This window comes from Drosophila miranda (genome assembly GCF_003369915.1).
Source record: "Drosophila miranda strain MSH22 chromosome Y unlocalized genomic scaffold, D.miranda_PacBio2.1 Contig_Y2_pilon, whole genome shotgun sequence".
Lineage (NCBI taxonomy): Eukaryota > Metazoa > Arthropoda > Insecta > Diptera > Drosophilidae > Drosophila > Drosophila miranda.
The window spans coordinates 1470533-1484760 of record NW_022881614.1 but is presented as its reverse complement, the minus strand read 5'-3'; the positions used below and the strand labels follow the sequence as shown (position 1 = coordinate 1484760).

General features: G+C 47.4%; 1 protein-coding gene across 1 annotated transcript; it reads right to left on the bottom strand.

Moving 5' to 3' along the window:
- Positions 1-2001: 2001 nt before the first annotated feature.
- On the bottom strand, positions 2002-3038 carry LOC117192869 (putative polypeptide N-acetylgalactosaminyltransferase 9). Its single transcript, XM_033397621.1, has 4 exons — positions 2827-3038; positions 2654-2744; positions 2335-2514; positions 2002-2136 (listed from the first exon to the last, which is right to left on the bottom strand). The coding sequence occupies exons 1-4, from the start codon at positions 3021-3023 to the stop codon at positions 2002-2004; spliced, it is 603 nt and encodes a 200-aa protein (XP_033253512.1). The 5' UTR covers positions 3024-3038.
- Between the last annotated feature and the right edge of the window lie 11190 nt (positions 3039-14228).

Sequence of the window (14228 nt, the reverse complement as noted above, 5' to 3'; positions counted from 1 at the left end):
TCCGCGCGGAGATATGACGTTTTGAAACGACATATCTCCGCCGTGTCACAAACGACATATCTCCGCGCGGAGTTATGACGTTTGAGACGACATATCTCCGCGCGGAGATATGTCGTTTGTGACACGGCGGAGATATGTCGTTTCAAACGTCATATCTACGCGCGAGATATGTTGTTTGTGACACGCGGAGATATGTCGTTTCAAACGTCATATCTCCGCGCGGAGATATGTCGTCTCAAACGTCATAGCTCGCGCGGAGATATGTCGTTTGTGACACGGCGGAGATATGTCGTTTCAAACGTCATATCTCCGCGCGAGATATGTCGTTTGTGACACGCGCAGATATGTCGTTCAAACGCATATCTCGCGCGGAGATATGTCGTTGTGACACGGGAGATATGTCGTTTCAAAACGTCATATCTCCGCGCGAGATATGTCGTTTGTGACACGCAGATATGTCGTTTCAAAACGTCATATCTACGCGCGGATATGTTTTTTGACACGCGGAGATATGTCGTTTCAAACGTCATATCTCGCGCGGAGATATGACGTTTTGAAACGACATATCTCCGCCGTGTCACAAACAACATATCTCCGCGCGTAGATATGACGTTTTGAAACGACATATCTCCGCCGTGTCACAAACGACATATCTCCGCGCGGAGATATGACGTTTTGAAACGACATATCTCCGCCGTGTCACAAACGACATATCTCCGCGCGGAGTTATGACGTTTTGAGACGACATATCTCCGCGCGGAGATATGTCGTTTGTGACACGGCGGAGATATGTCGTTTCAAAACGTCATATCTCCGCGCGGAGGTATTCCCGACTGGAATAATGATGAGCCGTTCAATGGTGGGGTGGACGGAGGTAGCCCCCATTGCACGGATAATTACAGTTATTGTTTTAACAGTCGACTTTCAGAATTTGAGTTTCTTCAAGTATCTCGTTTTCGTTACAGTTCGCCCTTTTTGCATGTCGTTTTATATTTTCTTTTTTATCTAGCGAATATTTTATTTTGCTCTCTTTATACCCTCGAAACGGGGTAGTATGATTCTGAGTCCATGTTGATACATAAGGCATATGGAACAACCTCGGAAAGAGCTTTAATGTTGAAAAAAATCTAGTCTCTTGCATTCCCCTACAGTTTACTTGACCTGCAAGGGTATCTAGCACTTTCGAACGCAAAGGCTAGCTTTCCTTTTTTGTTATACCCGATACTCAAAATGAGTATTGGGGTATATTAGATTTGTGGTAAAAGTGGATGTGTGTAACGTCCAGAAGGAATCGTTTCCGACCCCATAAGGTATATATATTCTTGATCAGCATCAATAGCCGAGTCGATTGAGCCCTGTCTGTCTGTCCGTCCGTCCGTCTGTCCGTCTTTGTACTTTAGATGATTATGGCCTAAAGATGATTTCAGGTATAGACATTTGGTAGCAATGAAAGTGATTTTTAGAGAGTGTTTACGTCTTCTAGTAAAGACATTGTTTTCTTTTCAACAGATAAAGTACTTAGAGGCTATATGGGGGTTTTCACCACTTTTCAATTTAATAATGATTAAAACGTACGGATGCATCCCAAAAAATCTCTTTAGCCTTGATTGCTATAGAATCTGTAGGGATTCTATAAAGTTTTCATCAAAAATTCAAATCGAAATTCTTAGAAAAATCAGAGATATTAAGTGCATGGATTAATAGAGTTCCTGAACCTCTTTAGTGGAATTAGTGGAATGATATGATGTGACTTGGAGGAGCGGGAGTGTATTGTCAAGTGTCAATTGGATGTGGGCTTGGGTTTGTATTCAAAAAAGCAAGCAGAAAATTAACAAAACGAGAAGCGGAAAAGCACTCAATAAGCGCAAAAATCAGGAAACAGGAACCGAAGCAAAACACCAACAAAACTCAAATTTCAACAAAGCGGAAAACAGAAAAGTATTTGTTAAGAGAACGAGGTGGGGCGCCGGGCAGCCGTCACGCGGGCCGCCTGGTCACCGCCTATGCCTCCGTTTCTGGCCGGTATGTGGATACCTGATTTCCTCCTTGGCCGTGACACTGATACACGGAAACGGTGGCCGCTTCTTGGTGCCTTTCCTGCCCATCTAGGCACATGCCCGACGCTATGTGTGATATCTGGAAATTAAGTTTATGTAGAGTTCATAGAGAGTTCAGATCGGTCTGAGACCTGAGAGCTGTTCAAAGCAAAGGATCAAAGAGTCTTATAAAATCTTAGAGTTGGAGAGAATGCCACCACATTGCCAGATGTATATATAGTGGGAACGAAGTGGGAGTACGGATCAAAGAGGTTCTATCTTTCGGTTTTCGGTTTACGGTTTTCTTGTGCTTCTTGAACAGAGTTTGTGGCGGTCGCAGGGCTGCTGAGATTGTTGCAAAACAAACCTGATTGCCGCCCTGGCGATGGCAGGGATAGAGGCCTGCGGCCTTTTTCTGGTGCTTCTTTCCGGTTGGAGAGTCCAAGCAGGTGCGACCGCCATAACCTAGGTTTCTTATCTGCGAATTGGGATTAATATCGTGTGGGTTGGAACCAGTTTTCAGGGTTAGTGTTTCAGTTGATGGGTGTGGGGTTGGTCCTAGGGATTGGGGTTTGGGGTGGGGGTGTTGACAACACTGGGGAAACCAAAGGACTTACCTCGCCATGGGCCACCGCATCGCCGGGTATGAAGAGCTCGGGATAGATGTTGTCCAGATACCACTTGAAGCTCTTGCACTGCAGGTCCTCCCTGGGATGAGCATTTGGGATTGGGATTGGGATTGGAATTGTATTTGGGATGAATTCTTGTTCTCATCCTCCGCACAACTTACCGCAGTTTCTTACGATCGCTGACATCGCCCCAGTCGCCCTTGTCGTTCCCGATGCGATGGTAGTAGTACTGCGAGTACTCATCCATCCAGACCTCCGCCAGTCGCACCGAGTTCTTTCGCAGCACATTCACGCCCGAACGCCACTGCAATTGGAGGGAAAACAGAAAGTGGTGAGTGGACTGCTCCATGGCCTCCATAGTTTTCCCAGGAAAGCGAGGGAAAGGTAAAAGATAGCATAGGGAAAGGCATGGCCAAGGCAAACGCAATCACTGAACGGGCGGGCGGGTGCCGGAGCCAGAGTCAATGGAAATATTTGGTCAGCAAACAGAACAGAGCAGAGTGGAGTGGAGTGAAGTGGAGGTAGAGCAGAACAATACAGCCAGAGCTCTCGACGATGTCCAGGTCCAGATCCAGGTCCTAGGATGGCCATGAAGAGGCGCAGCAGCAGCAGCAGAGGCAGCAGGAGAGGTGGACAACAAAGCCTAATTACCTGAATGAGTGGCTTTTGCTTAGTGGCATTATGTAAGGCTTCTGCTGGTTGCTGCTGCCTCAGCTCCTCATGGGCGTTGTCCGCCTGTTGTGTGTCTTGTTCTGTGTTTGTGTTTCCCTACCCCTGTGTATTGTCGCTGCTCGTTTCATGTTGCCAGCGGGAAAGCAGAGTCGTGAGAGGACGGATGGGGGAGGTGGTTGGTGGAGCAGTGGGTGTGGCGGATGCCAGGACTGGAAGATTTAGTGCTTTGCACCTGACGTTTATTGAATTTGCAATGGGCTGTCGCCACAATCGATACCCAAACGATAAATGTGTCGATCTGTTGCTGTTTCTTATGGAAACATGTTTATAATTTATAGATAAATGTTATCCGTGTTCAAAGTGACCGCCAAGATAATTAGATATTGATCTCTAACAACACTGCGCATGTGCCCTGCTGCATATCGATGTCCTCATATCGATGTTCTCATATCGATATTCTTCTTTCGGCGTCTGTCTCTTGCTTATGTTACTCGGAAGCACATATAAATCTGTATACTGATCTTCTGCTGTCTTACAAATAAAATAACTTTAACAGGTTATGGGCCCAGACACCAATTCACCCAGAAACAGTATAAAACAGAAACAGTGAGAAACAATAAACATTGTTTGGTGCTTAGTGAAAAGCAGTGCTAAAAAAATGGCATAGACTCTGTGGAGATAATGTTTTTTATCCCCAATCGGCCGACTAATTATTTCGAATTAAATAAAACTCGGCGCAGAAATAAAATTACGATATGTTCTTTAATGCGTGACATCCAAATTGCAAGTGTGGCTTGCCTGCCCTTTACATTGCCGCTCCGATCGCTAAGCGCAGCTTCGCTTGGCCGACGTCGGTAGGCAGACGCAAAGCGGAGATAGCTAAGAGCGAGCTGGCAGAGAGCGTTTAGCAGGGCAAGCAAGCGCAAAGCTTTAACAAACAAATGAGTGACATAGACATAAGTAACAAACAAAATAAGCGGCTGAGGGCCAAGAATTAGGTGCTATTTGGCAAGCAGCTAATCGGCTGTGTTCTGCTCCGAACAGACTCATTAGTGTATGTGTGTACATAGAAAGGCAAAAGAACAAGTTGAACAAATTCAACGGAGATTCGCATTGTGTTTTTTTGATTAGAATTTTGCAGCGAATCGGACCGTTGCCGTGGTTTAAAGTCCAAAATAAAGCAGTCCCAACGGATCAAGAAACACAAAAGCGAACGGAGACTCAAGTGTGTATACCAAAAAGTGCGTATGCCAAGCCGCACAAAACCGCGAGTGTGTATACCCAAAAGTGTGTATACCAAGGCATAGAAAATCGCGAGTGTGTGTGTGTAAATAGCAACTCGGAGGGATACTTAAAAGAAAACGAAAAAACAAAAGAAAGACACGGACAACAGTATTGTCGTCGTAGTTGCTTTGTGCATGAGACGATCGACAGTTACAAATTTTGCACTGTGGGACAATAAGTATAAAAAATGAGTGGAAATATGAATTTCAATATTGAGAAACTGGACGAAAACAATTATAGCACATGGGAAGATTTGATGAGAAGTGTTCTCATACAAAATGATTTGTGGCCAATCGTCAGTGGTAAAATTGAGCTTAGTGAAAGTGCAACAAATGAGCAACGTGCAGCTTTTGAACTAAAGGATCAAAAGGCGTTGGCGTCGATTTCACTTTTGTGTTTAATCGACCCAACTAAACAATATTAAAAATTGTGTATCGTCGTCACAGGCATGGCAAAAGCTAAATAAAATTCACAGGCCAAGCGGACCAGCAAGGGTAGTGCTTTTAATTAAACAATTGTTGACGTTAAAAATGTCGGATGGTATAAGTGCACAGGAATATTTGCGGAAATTCCAGGTGGTACACGAGGCTTTAGAAGAGGTCAACATAAAGGTTGATGAAAAGATCTTATCAGTTGTGTTGCTAAATGGTTTGCCTAAATCGTATGAAAGTTTTGTTGTTGCGATTGAGACGCGAGATGATTTGCCGAGCTTGAGCATGCTAAAAATAAAAATTTCTGAAGAAGCGAATAGGCAGGAAGATAGCATTAGCAAGGAAATTACAAGTAGCGCGGAACTACACGTCAGTTATGACAACAAAAATTTTAAGAAAAACTTTAAGAAGGGCAAAAAGTGTTTTAAGGAATGCCGTGCTAAAAGCAAGCAGGAAGTAGCAAACAACAAGGGCGCAAACAGTAAAAGCGGGGAAAGATTGGGTACAATGCTTTGCGTAACCGAATATGCCAAAGTGGAACCAGAAAAATATGTACCAATCCTAAATTTAGCTAAGCCAAATGACCAGATGTTAAGTGCATGGTGCATAGACAGTGGCGCAACGGCGCATCTATGTTGTGACAAGGAACGCTTTGTGTCGTTCACGGAAGATAATCAAAAAGTATTTTTAGCCGGCGGTAAATCACTTATTGCTGAAGGGCATGGAACTGTTCAAGTAAAGTTCGGTGATAGATCCGTTACGCTGGAAAAGGTTATCTTGGTACCAGATTTGCAGTACAATTTTATATCGGTCACAAAACTATTAAAACATGTTTGAGAAAAATCAAGCGATGATTTTTGAAAACGGAAAAATAGTTATAAAGGCACATCTGGAAAATGGATTGTTTATGGTTCAGGACAATCAGGAAAAGTGTATGAACATTGTAAATGTTGAGGCAGATGCATTCAAGTGGCACAATAGGTTCGGCCATGTACATTTTGACGCATTAAAGGAAATGGTTAACAAGGAGATGGTAATAGGTCTCAAGGGCATATACAAGCCAAAAAAAAGGGTGTGCAACATGCGCAAAAAGTAAAATTTGCGTGCAACCATTTCAATCGAGCACAAACAGGTCAAAGGGCGATCTAGACTTAATAAATACTGATGTATGCGGTCCAATGCAAAAGCAGTCAATGGGAGGCAATCGATATTTCGCCATTGATGATTGTTCAAGATATGTATCAGTAAGTTTCCTAAAAACCAAAGATCAGGTTTTCGAGGCTTTTAAAGAATTTAAAAGTCAAGTTGAGTGCCAAACTGGGAGAAAAGTCAAGGTTTTACGAAGCGACAATGGCCGAGAATACATATCAAACGTTTTTGATAATTACCTAAACCAAAATGGAATAAAGCGAAACTTAACAGTGCCATATACACCTCAACAAAACGGAGTTGCAGAAAGGGCCAACAGAACATTGGTAGAAATGGCAAGAAGTATGCTGCTGCATGCTGGGTTAAGTGAATGCTATTGGGCAGAAGCGATTCGAACTGCCACGTATTTGCGAAATAGAGTGGCAAGCAGCTGCTTGAGCGGGGTGACACCTTTTGAAATATGGACAGGTAGAAAGCCAGTGGTATCGCATTTAAGAGTTTTTGGCTCAGTAGCGATAGCTCTAGATAAAACAAAGAAATCAAAGTTCGCACAGAAAGGCTTAGAGTATATAATGGTGGGCTACTCGGATACGGCCAAAGAATACCGTTTGGTCAGTTAAGAAACCAGGAAACTCGTAGAGAGTAGGGATGTCATTTTTGTAGAACCTGAAGGGGCAAACTAGATGCATCATGTTCCAATAAAATGGCATCAATTGAGGTTCAACAAAACAGGGACTCTGAACCCGAAATGGATAGCGAGCAAGAAAAAGATCCAGAAAATGAGCCAGAAAATCAGGAGGAGATTGTAATTCCAGAACCAATAAGAGGACCAGGACGCCCAACCATAGTACGGACGGGCAAACCAGGACGACCAAGGAAGCAGTATCATATGCTCAATGCGATACTGGCAGCAGACGTACAAGTTCCACAAAACTACGCACAAGCTGAACGGTCTACTGAAGGCGAGATATGGAAAGCATCAATGAAGGACGAGTACGAATCTCTCGTGAAGAACGGCACGTGGTCGCTTACTAAATTGCCTAGCGGGAAAAAGTCCATTGGATGCAGATGGGTTTATGCAGTTAAGTCCAATCCGGATGGAAGCGTGAACAGGCTCAAATCACGTCTGGTGGCGAAAGGTTGTAGCCAACGCTACGGGATCGACTACAAGGAAACATTTGCACCAGTTGTACGCCACGCAACTATCAGGTTGATAATTGCACTTGCAGTCGAACATGGTCTCCACCTACATCAAATGGATGTTGTCACGGCGTATCTCAACGACGAATTGGAAGATGAGGTTTTTATGAGACAACCTGAGGGCTTCATCAGCGAAGTTCACCCAAATCACGTTTTGAGGCTTCACAAAAGTATATATGGCCTAAAACAATCAGGAAGAGTGTGGAACTCTACTTTGGATGCAACGCTGAAACGCATTGGTTTTATACCGACAGTCAACGAACCCTGTCTGTATTGTAAGCCAGGTAAAAATATGTGTCTAATAGCTGTCTACGTAGATGACATTATTTTGGCGTGTAAGGACCTAGATGATATATCTGATATCAAGATAAAGATCGCAGCAGAATTTGATGTGGTTGACATCGGGCCTATGCAATACTTTTTAGGTATTGAGGTGAAACGTGAAGGCAGTACGGGTGCGATTTCAATCAGCCAACGGAAGTATATTAGAGAGTTGCTCGAACAGTACAATTTGAAAGATTGTCGACAGACGTCCACGCCTCTTGAAGCTGGTTACCAGGTGGCATGCAACAAAGAGGACTGCCGCAGGGTCGACATCACATCGTTCCAAAAGCTAATTGGAGAGTTATCTTATCTTGCTGTTATGACTCGTCCGGTCATTGCGCATTCGGTGAACAAATTAGCACAACGAAACAAGGATCCTCATTCCGAGCATGAAGCGGCAGCCAAGCACATCCTTCGATATTTGGCAAAAACTATCGACTGGGAGATATGCTACACAAAGCAAGGAAAGGCAATTGAGTGTTTTGTTGATGCAGATTGGGCAAGTGATATGACGAACCGAAAGTCATTCACTGGCTATGTATGCATGTTGGCGGGAGGAGCGGTTTCTTGGGAGTCAAGAAAGCAATCGACGGTTGCCCTCAGTTCCATGGAGGCAGAGTACATAGCCTTATCATCTGCAGCAAAAGAGGCGATATACTTTCGCAGCCTACTGATTGACTTGAAGCTGATGTCCAAGGAGTCAGCTATTCAGATGTACGGCGACAACATTGGAGCACAGCAGCTTGCTAGAAACCCCATGTTTCATGCACGTACAAAGCACATCGACGTCAAGATACATCATATTCGAGAGGTTCTCAAGAGAGGTGAAGTCAACATTGCGTATTTGTATTTGTATTCGCATTTGGTTTAAAAGATCGTTTATAAGTGCTTGACATGTTATTGGATATTAGTTAAGTATATTTAAAGTTTGTAAAGATACGTTGTGTTGAGGAGGAGTGTTCAAAGTGACCGCCACGATAATTAGATATTGACCTCTAACAACACTGCGCATGTGCCCTGCTGCATATCGATGTTCTCATATCGATGTTCTCATATCGATATTCTTCTTTCGGCGTCTGTCTCTTGCGTATGTTACTCGGAAGCACATATAAATCTGTATACTGATCTTCTGCTGTCTTACAAATAAAATAACTTTAACAATCCGAAACAATCGAACGATTACTATTCATGAACTAGAGTACATATTTACTACTAGGGCCTCTGTTCTCTTTCTCTCTCCCTCCATATCTCTCTTGTTTATCGGAAACTTATCTTGAGGACGAAACTCCCTGGGGATTTGGACGTTCGTGTTCGGGTTAGAGCATCGCACCACACCCCGCGACCAACGCCCCCCTCCGCAAGCAACCACCGATCAACACGCGCCAACTCCATAACGATGACCAAAGACATCAGGTCACGCGAACTTTCCCCACTCCCGGCCAAGCCATCGGCCAAGTGCGGTCTTCCGGGTTCATCGACGGAGGAAAGTCGGCGCCGCCAAAATCTGCGACGATCACCAAGAACGGCAAAGTGCACCCCGACGCGGAAGTGCATTTGTCAAACCCGCAGACCCAGCAATACGGGCCTATAAAAAGACGGCGACGAGAACCAAAGAGCGACTTACGCAGAGATCCGGCTCACAGTACGGTCGTGATACCAAAACTTACGCAGAGACCCGGTCCGGAGTACAGACGCGGTACCCGGAACTCACCAGAAGACATCGGCGCCCAATTAAAATAAGTTCATTTAAACCACTAAGAATTACAATAAAGTGTCAAATTATCAAAGTAAAAACACCCGATTGCGTAAGTTCACCCCAATTAGCCGAGGCACCGACGTCACCCCACCCCGAGTCCACACAGTCGTTTCGTATACACGACGAGCGACGCCCATTCTAGCCCCGATCCACCTCTCTACGACAGGCCGCCCCCTGACGCCGCCCTTAAGGTTCCATCACATTTCTACAAATTTCTTGTGGATTGACCCCTGGACGGGACTGAGGTTACCTCAGCCTGAAATAGGTCCATCGCAAGTGGCGCCCGAGCAGGGACCTGAGGGAACTTCAGCGAGGGTTTGTGGAATAAAACCCAACGGCCACTAGAAAAGAACACAAGAAAACGACCCAAAGAAAACACCGACCTCGCACAATACCAACGGCAAGAGTTGCGCAACGAAAGCGCGACACAGCGACAGAGAAACGGGAACAGTGCCGCCACCCCGAACTAGTCGACGGGCCCCTCGAACACGATGCATGGGTCAGGTTGGCAGAGCTCGAGCGGCAGTACGCCAGATCGCCAGGACGAGCCAGATCGCCCCAGCCCGACATCTCAGCACTAACAGAGAAGCGAAAGACGGACCCCATCTCAGCCTACAGGTTCCAGGAGTCATGGAGGGCAAAGCCAGCACCTCACCGACATCGATAACCGTCGAAGATCTACCGAAGCCCCCGCCCCCGGAACCAAGGCCTTCGCCCATGAGAAGGATCTTGCCGACAGCAGGAGGAAATGGCCCCACAGACGGTCATTACTACAGTCACGCCGCACAGATGGCGGAACGGATCCGAAAGTGGGGAATCCAGTTCGACGGGCAGGACGACCCACTGTCGTTCGTCGAACTACTGTAAGAGCGTGCCCTCTCGTACGGGGTAGACATGAACTACGTGGCGCGAGCCATGGCAGAGCTCCTCACCGACCGAGCCAACCGTTGGTACCGCACCAGCCGACTCCAGAGCGTCTCTTGGGCCGATTTCCGCCAGGTATTCCTAGCCTTTTTCCTGCCTCCCCGGTACTTCGAGCAATTGGAAGACCAGATCAGGGACCGCAAACAAGCGGTGGGCGAACCGTTTAAGGACTTCGTCATCGAGCTCCAGTTGCTCATGCACCACGCCGGGTACGACGAAGCCAAGGAACTTAGCCGGATCTATGACAACACCCTCCCGGCGTACCAGCTGTACGTGCGAAGGCACGAACTGAGAAGTCTGACTCTGGCCACAGAGTTCGAGAGTATCCAGGAACGAAACGTACCAGCGACCCTCATCCCCCCTCGACAACCACCCAGGTACACGCGACCAACGGCACAACAAAACGAAAGCGGGACGAATCGGGCCCAATTCCGAAAGCCTCACTGGAACACCTCGGAACCCGCAAGGAAGCCGCACCAGGCCGGCGCTCCAGCACAGGAAACGGCACATCGAATGATCACTACACCCATCGCCAACCCACGCGCAGCCTGTCGACGCTGCGGAGAAGCTGGACATGTTTCTCGCGACTGCACCAACCCCTCGATCCTCTTCTGTTGGGAATGCGGCAGGCGCGGAACGCGCACCGTGGGCTGTTGCCGCCGGGACCCGTCGGGAAACGACGCGCTACAAGTACACGACGGACGGATAATGGCGAGAGTGACCATCGGAGGACGGCGCGCGGAAGCCACGGTCGACACCGTGGCGTCCCGAAGCTTCATCAACTCCGACCTCGCCCGCAAACTCGGCCGCGACATCGACCTGCGAGCCGCATGCGTCCCGATACGCCTAACAGACGGCTCGGCTCGCGAGATAACTCAGATCTTGCTAGCACGCGTCAAACTAGACGAACAAGAGGTACAGATGCCACTCTTGGTACTACCCAATATGGTAAAGCAAGCCATCATAGGGATGGATTTCCTGTGCGCCATTGAAACCACAATACAATGTGGCGCCACACACCTCCATATCCAAGGCTCCCGACGCCCCACCCCAAACACGCCGACGATCACCGCTAGCCAAGTACACGCGCCCGGACCCACGAACTCGAGACCTCCGCCGCCAACGAATTCCCCGCCACGACACGAGACAAGAGCACAAGGAACAAGGAACACAGAACCCACGGCCACGACGAAGCACACTAGCCCCAGGCCCACTTCGAGAAAACCAAAACTAAGCAAAGCCACGAAGAAAGCGAGCCGGTCTCCCGAGGGCACCGACGCGGTTCCACCAACGAAGGGAAAGGAACCCAGGACGCCCCTCCAGAAGACAACCCGGCCCCAGCAACGGCAGCCGCCACGCAGCAGCCAGGCGCTCGAGGTACCACCTCCGACCGCCCCCCTGGCCAACGAACGCGTCGACACCGCCCTCGACGCGAAAACGACCCCTACGACACCGACCGACCCACTACTCCCGCGTCCTCTCAGGCAGGAACCGGGAAAGGCGATCACTGCCACACGAAGCACCCATCGGAATCCCGACGCACCTGGAGCCGACGCACCATCGATCGTCCCCGACATCATGGAACGCCTCCCGGGCAACACCTCGTACGGCGCCGGCATGCGGCCCAGCACCACGCCTGGAGCCATGTCGGTGAACCTCACCGACCAAACTAGCCGTCGGTCAAACGCTACGATCGCCATCGAGACCCGCACGTTCGTACATCACGCTGAGTATAACGTCGCGCAAGCACCCCCCAGGACACACACGAGCCCCCTACTCATGATCGAGGCACCCGCCATCGTCGCCAGCATAAGCGAATACACTCGCGAAGTCGAACCACCAAGCGCATTCGACACAACAATCCTCCCCGAGAACCCCGACCACACTTGCAACCCAGGAATCGACGACCCACCCGAGGACGATTCGGAACGAATATCCGACCCATGGCCTCCCGACATCGCGCCGAAAATACGGAAATTCCTAGACGAGGAACTGCCAACACTCGCAGGCATCCGAGGGACGACGGGCCTAACGGAACACACCATCGTCATGAGGGACAACCGACCCATAAAACAATGGTACTACCCGAAAAAAAGGACGGGAGATGGCGCATGTGGGTAGATTATCGACAGCTAAACGAGCGGTCCATCCCGGACGCGTACCCGCTACCCAGGATCAACTACATACTAGAGCGACTCCGAAATGCCCACTTCATCACGACCCTAGACCTGAAAAACGGGTATTGGCAGATACCGATGGCCCGCGACAGCCGGGAAGCCACGGCATTCACGATACCCGGCCGAGGGTTATACCAATGGAAAGTAATGCCTTTCGGCTTACACTCCGCGGGAGCCACGTTTCAGCCACGTTATCGGCGCAGACATGGAACCATTCGCGTTCGCATATCTCGACGACATCGTCATCGTCGGGAAAAGCTTCGAGGAACACCTTGTAACATTTCCACGATATATTTCTATCCGTGAGTAGGGGATGGATTGGAGGGGATGTCGAGGTCACGGCCGGGGGGGGATTCTTTGGTTCCGTGCTCATTCGGTAACTTGGGGGGGGTTCGTTTGACCGCGTCTCGACTCCTACTACATAAACTTTAAATTTTTTAGAATCCCGTGACTCTACCGGGAGCGAACTCCGAAAACAACACTATGCCTATTCCGAGCATAACGGACATTAAATGGCACAATCATAGGGCTTACCCGAAAAGTACTAGTGGCTTTCGTCGGCGTGTTCCAAACTCTCGCGGGCGTGAGGTCTTGCGATGGAAGTCGACCCACACGATTCTATACCCCCCCTTCCATGATTTCCAGTGGTGCGAAGGTTCTGGAAATCCCTAAAATTCTTACCCTACCCCATTACGTCACCCTGTCCCTTGGAGATTATAAGTCTACTCCATGTTCATTGCTAATAACATTCAATATATTTCGTTGTACTTCATCATAAACATGTTGCTTCAATCAAAACCTAGCAAACCAAGTTTCACTTCCAAAAATAACACAAGTATTAAACTACAATCAGCAGGCAACTAAGAAAAATTTTAGTGGAATGAAAAAAAATAGGAGGCTTAATCCCTAAGGAGAAAAAAAAATTTATAGATATAGGTATATATAAACGGTGGAGTATAAATAGAAAAGATAGGAATATAATATAGGATATTCGAAATAAGTAAACTAGGTATGTATAAAGGAAAAAAAATAAAAATCAAAAAAAATTTCAAAAGCAGCGGGGGTCATACCAGCGATCAGCAATGGTGAGCCAAAACGAAATTTAATTAAACATTATAAATTTATTTTATTTTTTTTTTTCTGGGTTGAGGAGATGTTTTTTTCTATGTTGGTTAGTGTATAGCTTGGCTACGTTTCCATGCATTAAAAGAATGCAGGGAATGCGAGCAAGGCAAGCTTAGCAGAATGGCACCGAAGAGACCGAAAAGCTTCGAGCGTGTGGAACGCAAGCGTTGCGCTCTCTTATCAGCAGCGGCTGGCCGCTGCTCATGCGTTTTAGGTTTTGACGAAGACAGGCGCAAAGGAGAAAATTGAAATTGGGTCACTTACGGCTTTAATACAGTGGTCCCTCGCTGAAAGGCGCCTTTCGTTGTGGAGCTGTGGAAACCATGTTAATGTGTGCCCTGGGCGGAGGGGGATTGGTAAATAGGGGGGGTATGAAAAAGGTTTTTTGTTTTTTTTTTTTTTTTTTTTTTTTTTTTTTGTAGTCTGTTACTTTATGATTAAGTTTTTCGGTCCCCAACCCGAAAAAATAAATTCCGCTTTGAGAACTTTCACATTCCCGCCTATCGAGGTTGGACTGTGAC

Excerpts from the sequence above, each read along its gene's own strand:
- LOC117192869 (XM_033397621.1), bottom strand. The coding sequence starts at position 3,023 with ATGGAGGCCATGGAGCAGTCCACTCACCACTTTCTGTTTTCCCTCCAA. Across the intron at positions 2,745-2,826 it reads AGCGATCGTAAGAAACTGCG|GGAGGACCTGCAGTGCAAGA; the intron begins GTAAGTTGTGCG and ends TGCTCATCCCAG. Across the intron at positions 2,137-2,334 it reads TCAAGAAGCACAAGAAAACC|ATATCACACATAGCGTCGGG; the intron begins GTAAACCGAAAA and ends CTTAATTTCCAG.